Genomic DNA, 21,002 nt, shown 5'->3' with positions numbered 1-21,002 from the left:
TGGAACCTAGCCTTCTGCTGCATCGCCAGGAGCTTCACCGACCGCCTGCAGATCGCATAGGGGTGCATGGACTTTCACTCGATGCAGGCCATGGGTTTTTGGTCAGACCCCAGACACAAGAGACAAAATAAGTGATGATCTGACACTAAAAATGTTCTGACTCATTTGTCTGAGGCAGTCCTCACAATGTTTAAAACCAGTAGGGTTTGGAGGGGAAATGTCCCTAAACACACTCATAGAAAATGCTCAAAAAAGGACTGACAAAATGTAGAAATAAGTGGTCGAAGAGTGACAGAAGTAACTCTTCGGATCGTGTTGATGATGCAGAAAGAAAGTAACTGACCTCAGGGTGCAGGGATGGCAAGTATAGGGGCACCGCAACATCACTAGTGAAGCGGACAATGCCAACATGGAGCAGATCAACGAGAAGAAATGTTAGGTCGGTGTACAGTTAAGTACAACACTTACAGTTTCAGTCTCTGGGTTTTAGGAAGTCCACCGGTTGGGGTTCAAGTTAACCCCAAACACCCACCACCAGCAACACGGGTTCGGCCGGGTGCAGTGGTCGCAATGGCCTGGGGACCCTCTTGCTGGGTGGACCACTTGGACACGGGCGTCGGGTGAACAGGGGTCAAGATTTGCGCATCTGGATTGAGGCGGGAGTCAATGGTTGTAGGTTTCTTTAGACAGACCCTGTCTTCAGAAGTTCTTGGTCCTTTTGGGTGCAGGGCATCCCTCTGGAGTTGGCAGAGGTCGCTGGGCCCGCTGGACGCGTCACTGGTCTTTTTGCAGGTTCTTTGAAGCAGGAGACGGGACAGTAGTGCTGGGGCCAAAGCAGTTGTCTTCCTTCGTCTATGCTAGAAGTTTCAGCTTAACAGTCATTCTTCTTGTAGGTCCCCAAGAATCTGGTGAGCTGAGTTCAGGGAGGTCCTTAAATCCTAGATTTAAGGGTATTTTAGGGGTCAGAGGGAAGTAGCCAATGGCTACTGTCCCTGAGGGTAGCAACACCCTCCTTGTGCCCACTCCCCTTGGGGAGGTGGGCACATTCCTATTGGTCCCTGTCCAGGATGGAGGATTCTACAAGGAGGGGGTCACCTCAGCTCTGGACACCTTAGGGGCGGTCCTGGCTGGGGTGGTCACTCCTCATTTTCACAAATTTTCCTGCCAGAATTGCTGCCAATAGTGGGGCTTTATTGGGTGGGGGGGGGGGGGGGGGGGGGGAGGTTTGTGCGGGCATCACACTTAACTGGAGGGCACTGTAGCCAGAGGCTTGAGCCTTTGAGATTCATTGCCAGGTGTTACAGTTCCTCTAGGGGGAGGTGTTTGTTTCTGGCCACAGACTGCACAAAGGCACTCCCCATGTGGTCAGAAACGTGCCTGAAAGTGGCAGGCTGGCACAGACTGGTCAGTCCTATACTAGCAGTTTGGCTAACATACACGGGGCATCTGTAAGATGCTCTGTGTGTGCATTTTTCACTAAATCCCACACTGGCATCAGTGAGGGTTTACTGTGATCAAACTTCCCAGTATCCAGTGAAGCCATTATGGTGCTGTGGAGTTCGTAATGGCAAACTCCGAGACCATATATTCAATATGGCCACACTGCACTTACAATGTCTAAGAATAGACTTCAACACTGTAGGGGCATATTGCTCAAGCAGCTATGCCCTCACCTGTGGTATAGTGCACCCTGCCTTAGGGCTGTAAGGCCTGCTAGAGAGGTGACTTACCTGTGCCACAGGCAGTGGTTTCTGGGCATGGCACCCCTCTCTTTTTCTCCCCACCAGCACACACAAGCTGGAAGGCAGTGTGCATGTGCTGAGTGAGGGGGTCCCCTACGGTGGCATAATACATGCTGCAGCCCTTAGAGAACTTCCCTGGCCACAGTGCTCTTGGTACCATGATACCTTATACAAGGGACTTAACTGTGCGCCTATTGTGGAAACAAAGGTACAGTTTTAGGGAAAGAACACTGGTGCTGAAGCCTTGTTAGCAGGGTTACAGCACACTTTCAATCAAAGCTGGCATCAACACTAGGCAAAAGGTGTGTTTGGGGGCAGGGGTGAGGAAACCAAGCCAATAGTGGCACTTTCCTACAGGTACTTATCAAGATTTTCTGGATCCAGTTCAACCCCTGGGGAATATTCTACGGTAAGAAGAGTTGCAAGTCTCTATTAGAAACCTATGTCACCACTGCCAGTGAAGTAAGAAAATAAAAAAACTAAATAATAACTGAAGTATTCCATACAACACACTAAAAACTGTATAACTGAAAAAGTATGGAGCTAAATATTAACATGACACCTTATAAAACTTAAACTGTTGCTGCCACAAGCTACAGGGAGTGTGCAGCATAATCTGGGTAAGAGATATCAGTTCAGATGACAGTTTCAATTGTAAGCCAGTAATAAAATCTCTTGGATAGGCGCAAGGAATGAGACAACGCTACAACTTTAATCTCAAAGTTGTTTAACACTTGTTGCAGAACAATTTTAAACAGACAGTAGGTAAAAAGTTAATAGTGAAAGAAATCTAAATCTGTCACAAACTAACCAGGAGCATTTGTGGAATGTATTCTGGAAATGACAGATTGGAGCGGTGCAAAGTCAGGTAAATATGTGAAGGCTATTTGACTATGATCCCATCTAACTGATATTAACACAACTGCAGAAATGCTAGTCAGTAGCACAACAGATTTAAAACCAATTTGTGACTTAAAAGTGAAGCGTTGCCAGTCCCATTAAGGTTTGGTAATGATCTTCAATTGTTTTCCGCAGCCAATGTCCAAGACAGCATATGAAAGGAATATTCTGCCAACTACTGGTAGAACATACATTGAAACTTTCAAAGAGTAGAAGGCATACTACATCCAGCAAAGCATGGAGGTACACAATCCAGGATTCCCACAAAGAAGGCACACCTGATCAGTGGATTCTGCCAGTGACCTACAGATAGAGGCAATTCAAATTCAATTGATCAAATTGCAAAGGCACATAAAATGAGCACACATCTCCTGAGGAATACTAATGAATGCTCAATGACAAAGTTCAGCTGAACACTACATTCATCACAACTGCAGGAAAAGTGAAATACTGAATCTCTGCATCCAAGTCCCCAGAGTCCCACTATAGACTAAATTGACCTTTTGATAAACTTGTTATAGGTGTCTATCAATAAATCTTCAATCCAAAGGTTCATATCAGGGGAAGAGAGGCCATTTATTGCGCTAGACTAACCACAGTAGATGTGGTATCCAGACATTCTATCTGAAGAGGCAAGTAGAAGACTTCCTTGCAGACGCGGGGGTAACAGGCTTACCAATACTGAAGGGGGCTTCTCAGCCTCTACTGATGTGAGTGTGGGGGGTCTCCTCAGCATATGTTGCAGATGCACCCCCTCACATTCTGTTATGCCACTGCTTGCCGACTGGATTTACTATCTGGAACGTACCAATATATGGCTTGCACAAAGCTTGCTTTTATATTCCAATTTTGAGAAATATCAAAGAAAATACAACGATGGACAAGTTACAAGTAAACTTGCTTCTCCAACACCGGTTTAATTTTATTAACAACCCTCCTGCTACCTCAGAAACCTCCCAGACAACAGGAATTCTTATACTTATTTTAATCTTCATAACTGCTCTAATTTGCACTGCACTGACCTCAGACATTTGAGTTCAACATTCTCCACTAGGAAGGGTGATGCACAGTAGAATTAAAGTGTGATTTTTTGACAAAGTTCTTCTAATAAAATAATTGAATCTACCTCGAAACCATTTCTAGTTTGGATTTGTATTATTTTACTTCATGTGTTCACTTAAAAAAAAAATATATACACAATTGAAGTATCAATCTTCGCCACACATCTGGGCTGAGATCAAAGAAATATCAGGCCAAGGGGTTAATAAAAAGATTGAAAAAAGGGCCAAACACAAATGGGAACTAAGAAAATAGTTGATCAAACCTACAAACGAATCCCTCAGCTAATATTATGTTTATCACACTTGCATGTACTACAAGAGAGAATCATGATAGCCAAGGGAACAAAAAATCCCAGTCAGTGCACCACTGAATTTAATATAATCACTAAGGAGCTTACAGTGACTGCTGTAGAAAACGGATTATGGGAATAGTGCCATCTATTCCTTTTTACTTTTTAAAATGTTCTCATTGATGTTACTGAAGGGAAAGATCTTTGTAGGTAACAGCACTTTAAGTACTGAGTACTTCACAAGAGTACTTGTAGATCTGTGCCAGGAGAAAATAAGTTATTTACCTGCAGTCCTAGTTCTCCGTCATGGGTAGCTTCATTGAATTCATTAACACTTGGACCTCTTCCCTGGGTGAGATCCTGGAAACACCTACATCAAACAGAAACTACTGTTTAAAAAAAACACACGCTATTTCAAACTGCCTACCTAAAGACATAATCTGTTGGCTTTAAATGCAAATAGAAAGATGAATAAGTTTTTAACTGGACTAAAAATTAATATCCATTCTAACAACAGGAAATGTTTATAGGTAGGCTGGAGCCTCTGAGTCAGACTTGGTAACATTAAGGCAACAGGTTGGTGGTGTATCTCCAAACTCAGTGCAGTGACAGTACATTTCGACAGCAAGAAAGTAAGAGATACGATCTCTAATAATTTCAACATCTCCTATGTGAGGTACAACTGAGGACAGTGGATTGTTGATTAACCTAATGAAAATAAGAATTCTAGATAACTATACCCAAAGGGAAATCACTCTGAAATATTAATTTCTATTTATAAGATTATCAGAATTTAAAATTAAATACTAAAAACACGTCTCCCCTGCTTCAGGCACCCAAAGCCTCAAACACTGCTGGGCACATCTGACCAGTGCCTTACTGAAGTTCAAACCAGTCAATACAGAATTCCTGTTATATGCCAAGAACAATAAACAAGGTACAGTACAAATCAGTCAAATGGATTCAACCTGGACACCAACCTCACTCCCAAGAAACACATTTAAAAAAAGATACAAACACAGCATGGTACCAGTTCCCTCTTCTAAAGCAGAGTCAAACCGTTTCTTCCCTACCGCATGGACTCCACACTGGTACGCCTTAGGGGTAGCACTTCTCATGCATGGCCAGAAAAAATATGATCAACTATATCTTGGAATTTTCTCTGGTTCCCATCAAGGCCCACACGATCTAAAAACACAATCAGCATAATTTGCAAAGCCATCAGGACCAACACCCCTGCTTTTCCTGCAGACATGCTCATCCTTTGATGTATTTCTTCATACCCGCACAGCCAAAATACCATCACACTGTAGATTAAGAAGTGAGAAGAAAAAAAAAAAAAAAAAAAAAAAAGACAGTAGCACTCAGGATCTGGAGCGACATCATTGTATCGATCAAGATAGCCCCAACGCGGATCCAATTCATTTTGAGGAGACTACCCCTCTAAAGGGAGCAATACCACAATGTATTAATGGCCCACAACCCAGCATCCAGTGGCGGCTCGTCCGCTAGGGTAGAGGAGCATCACCCCCCTGCGAAAGGGGCGTGCTGTGTTGCTGGGCTAGCGAGAGCCTTGACAGGCTCCCAGTCTGCCTGGGTGCTCCCAGCCAATCCTGACGCTGCTCTGAGCCTGTGCCTGCGGTGACAACGAGGTAGAGGAGCGTCACAGCGTGACAGAGGAGGTAAGTTTATATTTTATTAATCCCCCCTCCTCCATGTGTTTCCCCCCTCCTTTGCACTCCCCAGCCCCTGTTACGCCCGCGACTGCCAGTGTCCTCTCCTCTTGCTTGTTGAACGTATGCTCAACAGACATTGTACTGTGCTCCGCTGTCTTCTAGAAAAGTTTGCACAAAAGAAATATCATTTTCCCAGAAACATTTAAACAAGCTCTGCATAGAGGACTAATCCTTTTGTTTCCACAGTTGAAACTGTACCATAAAGACCCAAGCTGATGGCAGTGCTCTAGAAGCTGGCTACCATGAATGTCAGCTGGGAAGCAGGCACGACAAAGGCAAGCCAGTCTGCGCTTATCCGTTCCCGAACGGGACCAGGACCCCTGGTACAAATGCAAAAATTAAGGTCAGTTACGCTACAGATGCCTTACTCTCGATGAGGCTCACCGCCCCTTGCCAAACCTGCACCCAACTTGGTTTTGATGCCAGGGATGGTCACTGCTCCTTTTGTAACTTTAGGTTGGCCAGGAAGGAAGAAAAGACAACGAAGGATGGCATAATGTGTGTATGGAACTTCGGTCCCTTTAACTACAGATCCCTTCTTACACTGATAGAGGAGGAACAGTTTGATGCCTTGTTCCCCACGAAGGCCTTGGTTCATGACTGTTCCATCAACCAGGCAGGGAAGGCTATTACATCTGACGGAGAGACAGTCTACAGAAAAAGAAGAAAAAAGAGGAGAACTTGCCATCATCCTAAAGGACACCTATAAGTGTGTATACAACTCCCTTGACATACCAGACTGTAAAAATCAGGACGTTAGTATATTAATCTCTCCCCCGCATTCTCTTTTTCGGGGACTTTACCGTATTATGTCCCTGGTCCAAGCTCCAGGTTTACAGACACACTGCCTGAAATGGAGTCCGGTCTTGTCATAGGAAAAACTAATTACACACTGTTAGGAGATTTTAAAAGCCACCTTAAGGAAATGAGTAACCCTCAAGTATCTAAAATCCCACAAGATCTGGATGGGATACTACTAATTCAAAGGGGTAAACGGCCTACATATGGCAAAAGTAATTTGCTAGACCCAGTGTTTAGTAACGAGGATCACCGTAAAGTCAAAAGAGTTCGACAAATGGCATAGACCAATCAAGCCCTTGTAGCATTCACTCTGGAAGGTCCCCCTTCAGGCCCAGGAGCTAGGACTCAGCCTAGCCCGGCCGTAGGTGGTCTAAACTGAATAAAGAGACCTGGATATCAGCACATGCTAACACCAGACCGGAGCAAGTCAATGACCCTGAGGTAGCTATTACTAGAACAAACTCCTGGATACAACACTCACTTGATGCCATAATCTCTAGCTCCACTCTAAGAAAAGATAGCAAAGAAAAGTACAACCCATGTATAGCTAAGTACCCTTTTTGCATGTGTACCCCACCACACACACGTTTTGCCGGATATTGATGCTAACCAAGCCCCAGCTCCAGTCTTCTTTCCCTAAAAATGTACCATTGTTCCCACAATTGGCACACCCCTGGCACACAGCTAAGTTCCTTTTAAAAGCTATCCATGGCACCAAGGGCCCTGTGGCCAGGGAAGGCCCCCAAGGGCTGCAACATGTATTATGCCACCCTACGGGACCACTCACCAAGCACATGCACACTGCCATTGTAACTTGTGTGTGCTGATGGGGAGAAAAATACAAAGTCGACATGGTACCCCTCTCAGGGTGCCATGCCCACATACCACTGCCTGTGGCATAGGTAAGTCACCCCATAGCAGGCCTTACAGCCCTGAGGCAGGGTGCACTATACCACAGGTGAGGGCATAGCTGCAAGAGCAATATGCCCTTACAGCGTCCAAGTCCATTCTCAGACATTGTAAGTGCAGCATGGCCATATAAAGTACATGGGCTGGGGAGTTTGTCATTACAACTTCCACAGCTCCATGATGGCTCCACTGACGTTTGGTATCAAACTTCTCAGCACAATAAACGCACACTGATGTTGGATTTATTAAAAAATGCACCCAGAGGGCATCTTAGAGATGCCTCCTGAATTTTAGCTAAGCGTCTAGTGCAGGTGCTTCACATCTCCCCCTGCAGGAACTTTAACACCTGGCAGTGAGCCTCAAAGGCTCAGGCCTCTTGTTACAGTGCCCCTAGGCACTCCAGCTAGTGGAGATGCCCGCCCCCCGGACAAATCCCCACTTTTGGAGGCAAAGTCCAGTGGGAAAATGAGGAATGACAACTTCAGATAGGACCATCGCCAAGTTGTCCAGAGCTGAAGTGACCCCCTCCTTTGCAGAATCTTCCATCTTGGTTTGGAGAACAGGGACCAATAGGGTTAGGAGTGTGCACCCCCTCCTCTAAGGGAGCAGGCACAGGAAGAGTGTAGCTACCATCAGGGACAGTAGCCACTGGCTACTGCCCTGACCCCTGCAATGCCCTTAAATCTATTTTTTTAGGGTGACCTCACAAAGACAACAAGAAGAAAGAAGGACTAATAAGCTGCCCCCAGCAGAGAACACGGAAGACACCAACTCATTTGGCCCCAGCCCTACCGGCCTGTCTCCAGCTTCTAGAGCCCCTGCTATAAAAAGCGTGCCGCATCCTGCAGGTTCAGCAACCTCTTAAAAGCCTCAAAAGGATTGCCTGCACCCCAGATGATCAAGATCTCCCCTGGACAGCGGCCCTGTCCAGAAAGAACCTCCAGCAAAGGACTCCAAAAGTGCCCTGGATCGTTGAGTCCTGCCCACTCTCCACCAGACGCCCACAGCCCGTGTCCACGAGGCCCACAGGTCCATAGCAGGTCCCCAGGTGATTCCGACCTACTGTCCGCCGCAGGTTGACCCCTTCTGGCCAACATGATGACGGCTACAGCCTAAATCCGAAGGACCTCCCCTGATCACAAAAGCAACAGAGGAAGATACTAGAAGCCTAAAGGAACCCCTGCACCGCAGCCCCCTAGCTTTAAGAGAATCCATCCACAGGTCCAGCAGACGGCCCTCCTCCTTGTCCGGCCTGTGGTTTCCGATACCAACCCCCTGGACCAAGCCTGCAGAATCTTTGTAACCACCGGGTTTCCTCTATGGAAAAGAATTGAGAGCCAGACGCTGTATTTACACCCTGACGCCCCTGTGCCGGTGTGTGCTTGTTTCTGATCTGTGGCATCCCTGGTGCTCACCTAAACCCCCCAGATTTACTCTCCAAAGATGTGGGTACTTACCTGCTGGCAGATCCAATTCAGAATGCCCCCAGTCGCCATAGAAGCCCATTCTAAATCTTGCATCAACTTTGACCTCTGCACCCGGCGGGCCCCGTGTTGCTGGTGATAGGTGTTTGTGGTTTGGGGTTATCTTGAACCCCAACCTGGGGACAGCCTAACCCTCAAAGACTGGAACTGTAAGTCTTGTACTTACCTCGAAACAGTACTAACTTGTGTTTGAAAACTGCAGTGTCAACTTTTAAAACAGATTATTGCTATTTATTTGAAAATCGTATAACTTGCCAAATGGAAACAAAGTGGTGTTGATATATATATGCTTGGTACTTACTTGCAAATGTACTTACATGCAAACTGAATCTTGTGGTTCTAGAAATAAATTAACAAAATAGATTTTTGATATATAAAAAAACATTGGCCTGGAGTTAGTCATTGAGTGTGTCCTTCCTTTATTGCCTGTGTGTGTACAACAAATGTTTTGCACTACCCTCTGATAAGCCTAACTGCTCGACCACACTACCACAAAAGAGAGCATTAGTACTATCTACTTTAGCCTCTGGGGAACCAGTGGACTCTGTGCACACAATATCTCATTTTGATAAAGTATATAGAGAGCAAGCTTCCTACACCATGGTTCAACAAACAGTTAATGCTTCAAAGAAAAAGAAGAAAAAAAAAAAAAAGTATGTAAAAAGTTGGGAGAGATTAGAGACGTCTATATGACAATGAGGCAAAGGTGACCTATCGGGCTGCCACTCATTTATACCACCAACAGATGAGAAGGAGCCAAGCAGTTTATTACGAAGACCTACTGGTCAAGGCAGCTAATGACCGGAGGGAGCTGTTCCAGATTGTACAATCCCTGAACACCCTCAAATCGGGAAACCCTCCTCCTACGCCCTCCGAGGAACACAGCAACAAACTTGCAGCCTATATTCAGGACAAAGTTGCTTCAGTCTATAGCGAACTACTAAAGGGAAGAGAGGCACCATCTACAACAGTAGGAAAATAACCCATGGTAGAAGATATAGGGAATCTATAGCTTCCCCTATCACTAAAGATATTCTTTTGGCCTCTCTGGGGACAACGGAATCTGGCTCCCACTTGGACGTGGCCCCTCCTGATATCTTCTGGGAAGTAAGACAGGAAACATTACCCGTCATTCTGGATCAGGGAGTTGTCCAGCCATATTCCTAGGCTTTTTATATGGCACAGGAGGGGTCCCTATGCTCTTTGGCCAGTCTAGTATAGTCAGAGGACTACAAGGAGATGCATTATTCCCCACCATAAGTAGCTCTGTTTTGTCTCCTTTCAGTTTCAGGGGGCAGCTTGCCATCTTTTGTGCCACCTTCTCCAGACAGGGACCCAGCCGTTGCTGAATACCAATACTGGGGTTGAAGGAGACAACCAACTGCATGTATCTTCACCTTAAGATATGAAAGATGCAACAAATTCCTTAAGCATGGCTGCTGATAGATTTTTTTCTTAAAAAGCGAGGGGCTTAATACAGACTCCTGCAGCACTCCAAATTTAGGGAGGAACACTTACGAGAAACACAGGGGTTCCCAGATCTGAAAAGATCTGCCTTTAAGAAAGGAGCACAGGCATTTTAAGGCCTCCTTCCTATTGCATTCAACCTGTGTGCTAGGATGTCCTTGTCGACTGTGTCGAATGCAGCACTCAGATCGAGTAGAATGATTGCTGCCATACCACATTTGTTGAGAATTTGCTTGACCTCCTCCGTGACCAGCAGCATGGCTGATTCTGTGCTGAGTTTTGGACGAAAACTGTTTTGGGTCAGCTCGAGTAGCAGGTTTGCCTCTAGATGCCTGGAGAGTTGCTGGTTGCTATGCTATGCTAAGCAGCGCCGCCATGGGGATTCTGACCCCCTTCCCGCCAGCCTGTTTCTGGCGGATTTCACTGCCAGGAACAGGCTGGCGGAAACAGGTGTGCTGGGGCCCCTGCACTGCCCATGCCACCGGCCCCATGAAGCTTTTCACTGTCTGCTTAGCAGACAGTGAAAAGCGCGACGGGTGCAACTGCACCCGTCGCACACCTGCAACACCGCCGGCTCCATTCGGAGCCGGCTTCTGTGTTGCAGGCAGCCTTCCCGCTGGGCCGGCGGGCGCTAACAATGTTAGCGCCCGCCGGCCCAGCGGGAAGGTCGGAATGGCCCCAGCGGTCTTTCGACCGCAGAGCGGCCATATGGCAGTTCCCGCCAGGCGGGCGGCGACCGCCGCCCGCCGCGGTTGGAATGAGGGCCATAGACTCCATCCTCGTTCATTTTCTATGGAGCTCGGGCCGCCACAGAGTGGTGCTGTTTACCCTCCAGAGACCAGCGCTGGTGGGTGGTCTAGCGGTTACAAACTTTGAGTCTTATTATCTGGCTGCACAGCTGCAGTGGCTAACCCAATGGATAATCAGCAGGCTTACTGCAGGCAGAGAGGGACTCCCTTCGATTCTGTCAGTTGGATGACTGCCACACCTGGTGCTTTGGATTCCGCAATGGGAGATAACCCACAACCGAGAAACCCCAGACACTGCAGCACTATTGGTTCAGGAGCCAACTGAGAGCACAGAGCCTGGTCCCGTATTCCCCAGACCTACCATTGCAGTTTCTTCAGGTATTACCACACAGCAGGAATTGGCGAGGACTGGAGGTGTGGAGTGAAACAGGGGTGACGACAATGGGGGCGCAACTTGAGGTTGAGGTTCTCCTCCCATTTGAGGAGTTTAGTCAAAACTAAGATAACTAGCTAATTATGGACCCTTACGGGCCTAACGTAGTTACCTAGCAGAAGGAGCTCATTAAGTGGGCATCCTGTGAGTACGATCCGACTCTGGGATGCCTGGGGTTGGCGTGCACTACAGAGGCAGCCAGAGCTTGGAAGGCCTTAGTGGATCAGCTGCAACACCCAAACCCTGAGACTCAATTAGAGAACTAATATGGATGATCTCTAAGCGTGCTTGGAATGGTAAGCCCTGCAACAGAAAGTGTGACACTGTGCATTCCATGGCTGCGGTTCCCTAGGAGACGCTATGATGGAAGAGAATACCATAACTAGTTTTCTTACAAAACTGCAAGTGCTTATTCAATCATGTGTCAATTGGGGACACACACCACAAGGGTGTAGGGGCTGGGGCGGAGGTAGTGAGGGTTTTAGAGCAGTGGTTCCCAACCTGTAGTCCGGGGATCCCTGCGGGTCCGTGAAGCATTCTCAGGGGGTCTGTGACTGCTTAGAAAATTAAAAAATATTAACAAATATTGACAAATTAGGTCCCCAGCTTCCAGTAATGACTCACGTGGAGGTCACCGGATTCTAGTGATTCAGTGGGGGGCCCTGGGTTCCACTAATGTTAAAGTGGGGGTTTACAGAAATCATAAGGTTGGGAACCACTGTTTTAGAGGGTTGCTGGTTGAGTACTACAATGAGGGGTTGGGGCTTAGTACCCACATGCAAGATGCTTTGGTCTTCACCATGAAATGGACTCAGCAAGTACTTGTCACATCGCATTCTGCGGGTACAGCTTCATGATTAGATATTTTGCGCAGAGGGGCCAATTCATTTACAGCAGTTACAGCATCAATAACATCAATACTAGTTGGCTTGTCCGCTAGACCCATCAGTCCCAAGCAATCAAGTTTAGCCTCTATCTTCCCAAAACATGGGGAAAACAATTCAACTGTTCCATCAAAAAGTTTGTTGGGTCCTCACCAAGAGACATAGGGATCTTATCTATGGGACCTCCTGCTTGTGTCCCAAGGTTTGATGTGCATAATCTCTTAGGTATCGCACCCAAATCTGCCTTCTTCCTTTCCCCAGTTTCCCCTTTTTTTGCAAAGCCATCTAGAGTAGCCTCCTGCCCCCCCTGGCTGCATTTGCAGGGACTTTATGCTTACCCATGGTTAAAAATGGGTCAGGGCCTCAGGGGATCCTCTACTGGACGAAAGAAAGGTAGCCCAGCACAACCTCTTTGGGTCGCTGAGAGGCATGCCCTTGGCCTGTGTGCGTCCCCCGCAGCGGGGGACCTGTTGGCGCTATATAGCGCGGGCCAGAGTCTCCTCCCCGAACAGCAAGGTAGCAGCCTCCTGGCACAGTGACTTCTGGAACCAGGAGTCCTCTCGATGTAGTGCTGGCGGCAGTAAAGGAGCAAGAGATAATCGCTTCAAAGTACTAGCACAAATGCATTTATTTTATAGATCAAAAGATACCCTAAAGTAGCCACCCGCCAGGAGGCCAACACAATCACCAATTTGATAGTAACAGTTTCTCACAATCGATAGATGACATAGCCACTGAGATAGAAATAGGTTTTAATTTGTATATGATCCAAAAAATAAGCATAGTTTTCTTATTTCGCTGCCAAAATGAGAATGGAATCTGGAAATCAATGTGTATGAGTTAAGACCAAGGAAAACACTGTTGAACACAAAAAGATGAACAATCATACATGCGCCACAGAAGGAAAGAAAAAAGAAAAAAAAAAACGATATGAAAAATTATAGGGAAATAAACTCAAGCAAATTCCTAGGGGAAGGAAGGATCCTGGATTTATAACTAATGTCCAAACCCAATCACCATGAGTGTCACTAATTGGTCTAAAATGTCATAAACCGATGTGAAAAAGCTCCAATCCATCACCCTATATGGTGAACCAAACACAGGGAATAACATTACCTTGGATCAATAGTTTAATTTAATAAGGTTAACTCTTTACTGTTTTGTACATATATACTCAACAAACGACACACACTGTTAGTCATAAAAACATTGTCCAGTGAATAATAAAGCCAGCTTCTCCCTGTCGGAAGCTGGCTGTTTATGTCATATATTAATAACTAGATACACTGTGTGAAGAGTCAAGGGGTTACCCAATGAGTGGACAGGCCTTGCTATGCAATCCCAAAGTGCTCTATTTGGAGGTAGTGTTATCCTATGTTAGAAAGAACAAGTTATGCAAACAGGTAGAGGACATCAACCTACAAGACCAATTTCCAAGAGTAAAGGTGAGTGGTGGGCAAGGTCTAAGGCAGCACCAGCAGTACACCACCAGCAGCATGGGGACTGTTTTTTGACAGTTATAAATCCGGGATTCTCCCTTCCGTTAGAACTTTGGGAGAGTCTGTTTCTCCATCATTATTCATTTTGCTTTTTTCTTCTCATTCGTTTTCCCTTTCCTTCTGTGGAACATGTATGATGTTTAATCTTTTTGTATTAAACAGCGTTTTCCTTGGTCATAACTCACACACATTGATTTCCAGATTTCCTTCTCACTTTGGGGGAATAAGACAACTATGCTTATTTATCAGATCATATAAAATGTAAGCAAATTTCTGGCTTAACAGCTATGCTATCTGTTGGTTGTGAGAAACTGTTACTTTCAGGTTAGCGGTTATGTGCGGGCCCTCCTGGCAGTGGCTATTTTATGGTTTGTTTTGACCCATGCATTTATACAATTTGTTTTTTAAACGATTATCTCATGCTTGGACGTTTTTAGGTCAGGCATTTCTGACTTATTATCTGGAAGAATTAATCTGTTAGGCTTGAGTACAACTCTCCCCTGCCCCAAACTTTATAGGATTAGGTACTTAATTTACTTTTTCTTTGGTCTCTTTTCCCTTTTCCTCTTTTTAGTGTTACCATCTTTGCTTGTATTGTGAAGGTTCACTGGTGAGGGTTTTTAGTGGGGTTTTATGGTCATTTTTCACATTTTGTGGACATAACTTCTGTTTGGAGTTTCTACTATACTCCTTGACATATCTTGGAGATGGCTCTACTGAAGAGTTGTAGCTTGAATTTTCAATACAAGTTATGATTTATATACTTAACTTGAGTTAAGAATTGTATACACATGGGTGAGAGGGTGCTCCAATACTTCACAAGCATTTGGTAAATAGCATTCAATAATGCTTACACATGCTGATTTTTCTTTTGTATTTTTTGGATCAGCCTTGAAAAAGTTCATGTTGGGACAAAACATTTGTTGGCTCAATAATCTGTAATTGGTCATTGGCAGAATCATCTGTAAACGTACTACTGGACCGTATTGAATGCCTGACTGCATCAAGAAGAAGTAAAAGCACAACTCAAATTCTTATATGAACGCTGGACTTTTTTTTTTTTTGATAAGCATAAAAATACTCTGAATTGTGTTAAAGTTGTGGCATTACCATCTGCTAGAGTGCCTTCTTACAGAAAAACATTATGGAGGTCATTATGAACACGGCGGAAACAACCGCCGTGTTCATGCTGGCGATAAGAACACTGACCGCCAGCGACCCCGGAACCCCGCCAGACACATTATGAACTTTTCTGTGAGCCGGCGGGCGGAAACCTTGTTTCACAGAAAGGCTCGGCCGGGACATTGACGGCGGCGCCACATGGAGCCGCCATCAATGCCTCTGTGCGGCAGGTGCAGTGGCACCCGTCGCGCAGATTGGGCTTTGCACTGGGGCCCCTGCACTGGCCATGCAAAATGCATGGGCAGTGCAGGGGCCCCCAGGGGTGCCCCGGGGCACCCCCTCCGCCAGCCTTTTCCTGGGGGGATATCCCGCCAGGAAAAGGCTGGCAGGAAATTAAACATTATCTGAATGGGTAGCGCCGCTACCCTGGAGGATGGTGTTTCATCCCGCCGCCAGGCTGCCTGACGGCGGAAGCTTGGCGGTTGGTGACGGCGGGAGCTTGGCGGCCGTCACCAGGTTTATTATATGGCGGTTTTGCCCGCCATGCCAGCTGGCAGCTTCGGCCACCACTGCCGGCATGGCAGGCCGAACCGCCATGATCATAAATAGGCCCTAAAAGCTAGAATTTATTGACAAACAAATACAAAGAGCGCTTCGTTATCCATTCTATGACACAGTTTGAGCTACAACCAACTGTTTCGGGGTCCTGCTGAGTCACATCGTGGCAACAAATGAGATAATGTCTAAGCACTATTTTCCATTATAACTATGCTTCAAACTGGGGGGTGGGCACAGTTATGTGTGACATTTATACCACAGTTACCTTTTTGTTGGTCTCTGAGAAGCACTCTGGATATGTATTTTTTGTTTGTTTTCTTTTTAACCAGCAATGCTCTTCCATGCAGTAAGGTGGCACAATGTGGCTCTATGTTGACTACAGCAGTGACAGAATGGAGCTGCATCCAAAAGACACCTCTGCGTGCTGATATCAGGTTATTTGGCACTTTCCATGCCCTCAAGCTCAGTGCATGAGCAACTGGTAGACCTGGTGTGCAGATTTGTTAAATTGGGATCTTTTTGGATGTTAAAAAGAGACAACTCCACAGAACAGGGAGGTGGGTGGGGAGTGAGGAATCCGTGGTTAGAGTCTCCACCAGAAAGAACATTACCAAAGGCAAATCATTTGCTCTTCTAATGGATACTTCTAAATGCAGACTTCACCTTATAACAGACACTACAACTGAATCTCCCCAGTATCTGTAGCGAAGACTGAACAAAACTCTCTGCAGGATGGAGAGATCGAAAAGTCTCTGGAACTGACTGCTAAACAGTTAGTGCTTGATGAACATGTACACTGGAACCCGTTTTGCAGCATTGAAGATGTCAAGGACAGACAGCTTGCATGCTAACACAGTGGTAGTCTCCTTAGCCCTGGTTAAGTGGGCTCGCAGACCTTCTGGCAGATGCATCTTGGTCGGTGCATGGTAGATCTTAATGAGAGTACTATCAATCTTGACAGAGTCCTCTGTCCTTTGGCAAAAACAAGGGAAGCAGAGAGAAATAACAAATAACCTTTTAGAGTGCCAAATGGAAGGCCTTGGTAGGCCAAACAAAAAGTGAACAACAGAAAATCCAGCAGTTTGGCTAATAAAGGGCATGTCTTGCAGACCAGAACAAGTCACAAATTTGTACACGAGCCTTGAGTAAAATGACTTCTTGGAATAGCAACTGGTGGCAAGGATAACATCCACCACTTTGACCATCTGATCAAATACTGTTAATTGCTGCTGCTCCATCTCCACATAAGGAGGTGTAGACAGCACAGATTTGGGTGAAGGAGCCTGCCCTGCTGCAGCACCAGACAGTTCTCCCAAAGTGGCAGTCTGATGGGCAGCCAGATACTTATGACCAGATGTTCAAAGTACTACTCTCTCCTGGCCCAATCCAGCGCCACTAGGATTACTTGTGCCCGACAGTTTCAGATCTTTTTCATAACTGGGAATAGGTGGGTCAGTGTCGGGAAGGCTTACAACTGTTCTGTGTGTCATTCGAACCAGACTAAATCTCCAAGCAAGGCTCTTTGCAGAAACTCCACTGTGCAAAACTTTTGACACTGCACATTCTCAGCAGTAGTGTAAAGTTCTAGTCAAAGTTCTCACTACTGTCAAATTTCAAATTTGTTCCGGTTAATTAAAGCCAAAACAGTTCTCCACATTCTCAAAAGATGCACCATGGGAAGAGGCATCATTCATGATCCACAAGACGCCATGTGCTAAGCTCGGCCGCCCTGGCTTTCAAGGAACACACTAGGTCATTAACGATCAGGATAATGCCCTGATATTTCAGCCAACTCCAGAGACTCAGTGCCCTAGCATGTGACCTCTCTCTCCACGCTGATTGTTGTTGTACCACATGGCACTGGTGGTGTCCGTGAGAACCTGACCAGCCTCCCCTTTTTGTAAGGCAAGAAGGCTTTCAAACACCAGAAGAAAGGCACCCACCTTCAACAGAATAAAATGGAACTAGGTTGCCTCTGATCTCCACTTCCCACAGATATCCTTCACAACTCAGAAGTGATACAAAAGGCACCACCTTCAGCTCTGGGTGGAGAAGGGAGAGAGGCCTGCCTCTAGTCCAACGGCAATTGATCAGCAACCACTACAGATCTGTTGCAGTCATCTCTGGATGGAACCAGACGATTCCCTTGTTGTGGGGCTCACTGGAGCATCAGATTGCATTGCAGATCCCAGATATGCCACCTGGAATAGTCGAGTAGGAGGATGCAAGAGACTAAAAGACTAAGAAACCTCAAATCAAGGACTAAGGCTGAAATCTCAGGATCATGGCATGAATGTACTGCAACTGAGGGAAGGCCCTGATCTGTACTGTGTCCAGAACAGCTCCAATGAAACAAAGCCTCTAAGAAGAAGTCCAGCGTGACTTCAGCTCATTGATTGTGAACCCCAACGATTTCAGGAGGCTCGCCGTCATCAGGAGGCAGTCTACAACTGACTATGGTGAGCCAGTCTTCAACAGCAAGAAATCAAGGTATCGGAAAGCTGGTATCCCAGAAGTCAGAAATGGGCAGCCACCACCACCATTACATTTGTGAACACTTGAGGGGCACTGGTAAGGTTGAAGGCGATACTTGCAAACTGAAAATGCTCCTGGCTTCCCTTGAATGACAGGTAATATCTGTGGGACTGAAGGACGGGTATATGAAAATATGCATCCTGCTGGTTAAAGGATACCTTTCAGTCATCTGCATCCAAGGCAGACAGGATCTGGTCCAAGATGAACGTGTTGAATGTGCCCTTCCATATGAAGGAGTTGAGAGTATTAAGGTCTAAGATGGGTGAAGCTCCCAACCTCCTTCAGCATGAGGAAATAGCAAGAGTAGTAGCCCAGAGTCCGGAACCCTGTCTCCTTTGGAAAGTAGAATTCACACCTTTTGCAAAAGAATTGCCAAGTGTGCACCTGAGACTTGCTCTGACATGAGGGGAAGGGTTGGCGAAGCAGAAAGAAAGGGTAGGGCATAGTCATACTTAACTATTTAAACGGCCCATTTGCTGCCATGGTGGATCACCACCCTGGAAGTAAATGCTACATACTGCTTTCTCTAGGGCGGCTGTGTGCTACTAACAAGTTAAAGCTGCTTGGTGGTGGTCACCGCAGGAGGAAGGGAACTAGAAGGTCTTATTCCCTTAAAAGCATGTATGTTACCTGCCAGATTCCCTTGTCACAAAAAGACTAGGATGATTGCAGAAGTGGCTACGGAAATGGACACTACCTACATGTCAGCCCCCTAGAATAACCCCTGAAACTACTAAACTAGTGAGGAAACTGTTAGGCAGTGGTCGAAAGACCCACGGAGCATGCTTTGGTGTTATGTTCTTTCAAATGTTCCAAGGAAGGATCAGCCTTTTCAGAACAGTAGTGAGCCATCAACAGGCATATCAATGAAAGAAGCCTATATGTCTCCAGAAAATCCTGGAGAGCTGATCCATGCACAGGGATGGAGCACTGCACTGGTGCCAACTGCTCTTCCCAGACAATCAGCACTGTCAAAGAAGGCACTGGCCATGTCCCAGAGGACATACGTATACCAGCAAAACAGACAGACTGCATTGCTTGGCTGATCCTAATGCTTGCCTAGCCAAAGAGACCATAAATGTTTCAAAAGTGTCAATCCTCAAACTCCCTACCTGGGGATGTTGTGGGGAACATAGTGGGGTTCAGCTTGCTGGTTTAAGCGTGAACAACCAGGCTCTCAGGAGTAGGATGTTTAGTGAGAAAATTGGGGTCGCCAGGAGCAGGTCTGTGATGTCTGATTACCTGCCTAGTCACCGTTGGGAAGAACAAGGCTTTGACCAGGTGCCCATTAAAATGTCAGTAAGGGCCTCATTGAAAGGGAGCAAGAGCTCACATGACTAGTCCAGATTTTAAGATTTCCATGAAGAAGTTTGTCTTAATCTCATTAGAAGACAGCTGTAGGTCGAAGAAAGGTGTTGAAACTGAGGATTCCACTTCCTTTGGGGGTTCAGTACCAGAGAAAGCATTAAGCCTGCAAGTCCATGTAAAGATCATCATAATGAGGGCGTAAATCGTACCCATCCTCCTCCTCCTCCTCCACCTCATCATCATCATCATCATCTCTGGGTTTGGAGCACGCTTTGAAAAGAATTATGCCAAAAAGATAAAGCCTATGCTGGAGCGTGAGCTCTAGCAGAGGCATGGGATTAGAATCAGGCTGTATGGTGACCAGTTGCGCTTTAGTAATTTTGTAGAGCAACATTGGTCTGGTAGTGCTGAAAGTCAGTTTGGGATCAGACATCTGAACCAGCAACTGATTCTCCTCTGGCGCTGATGGTTCCAGGTTCGACGATGGAAGGACCAGTGTAGGTTGTGGAGCAGGGGTGAAAGTTTGTAACTGAGCAGGTATGGAGCATGTAACAACTGGTCCAAGGGGATCATGTGATAACCCAGACGGGTTTGCTGGTGATAATCCAATTGACTACCCCTGTGGTTCCCCAGGCCTGAAGATGTACTAGAGATAGCCAGAAGAGTGCCACCTATCTGCAGCATGGTTTCTTTAAAGGCTTTCATTTGCTGCTGTGCTGTGTACTGCCTGGGACATTTGGGGAGCACTAGGGTCAACTGTGGAATCTGCTCTGCAACCTGACATCTGAAAGGAAACCAACTGACACCATGATAACCTTGCGCCTTCTCTTTGTATACTGAATGGTGGGATGGGGTTGAGTCCCACTTGTGCTTATGCTTCAACTTCGATTTTGACTTATGGATGATTGACTGCAAAGTTGACCTCTCGCGAGCAAATCTGTGCCTTCAACTTGGAGCAAGACTTACATGAGGCCCGTGGCGTCCTCTTGGGTTCTGTAATGTGCAGCTTTGTTTCTCGGTCCTGGACTGCCTTCGGGCACACTTGTTGCATGAGTTAAAGTTATTTCCCAACCTCAAGGACCATAGACCTACATTGTGCGTGTCCGTGATTCACATTGGTTTTCTACAATCACGATACGGTAGGAAACCTGTAGTCTTAGGAGGAGATATTGTTTCCTAGCACACTAGATTATTCTGTTTTAGGATTCACTGTAAGGGCAATGGAGAACAAGTTGCTCAACTTTGGTAATGTCTTATTTGGTAGAGACTATCTAGCAGCAGATTCCTTAACCAAGAATATATCCCCAGGCGTCTGATTGGATCCTGAAAAGTTTACTGAGAACCCCTAAGCAGCAACAGCTCTGTGTTGTGCGCATGCCTATGGAGGCACCACCCGGATGTGATGTATGCATGCCTATAGAGACACCACCGACCACACTGACAACAGCTGCTTTTGATACTTCAGCGGCAACAGACAGAACCAATCAGACTACTAAGGTGCTAATGGCTCCAAGGGAAAATTTG

General features: G+C 46.2%; 1 protein-coding gene across 4 annotated transcripts in view; it reads right to left on the bottom strand.

Moving 5' to 3' along the window:
• ZNF280D (zinc finger protein 280D) overlaps positions 1 to 21,002 on the bottom strand; it is a 453,315-nt gene that overhangs the window by 13,247 nt on the left and 419,066 nt on the right. Inside the window, exon 20 of one of the 4 annotated variants that reach the window (XM_069222418.1) lies at positions 4,279 to 4,363. The exons of the other annotated variants lie outside the window; for them this stretch is intronic. Within the exon in view, the coding sequence (XP_069078519.1) occupies positions 4,279 to 4,363 (85 nt within the window). The remainder of the gene's footprint in view (positions 1 to 4,278; positions 4,364 to 21,002) is intronic. 4 annotated transcript variants of the gene reach the window in all.

Source organism: Pleurodeles waltl, chromosome 3_1 (assembly GCF_031143425.1).
Source record: "Pleurodeles waltl isolate 20211129_DDA chromosome 3_1, aPleWal1.hap1.20221129, whole genome shotgun sequence".
Lineage (NCBI taxonomy): Eukaryota > Metazoa > Chordata > Amphibia > Caudata > Salamandridae > Pleurodeles > Pleurodeles waltl.
This window is presented reverse-complemented; position numbering and strand designations above follow the sequence as displayed.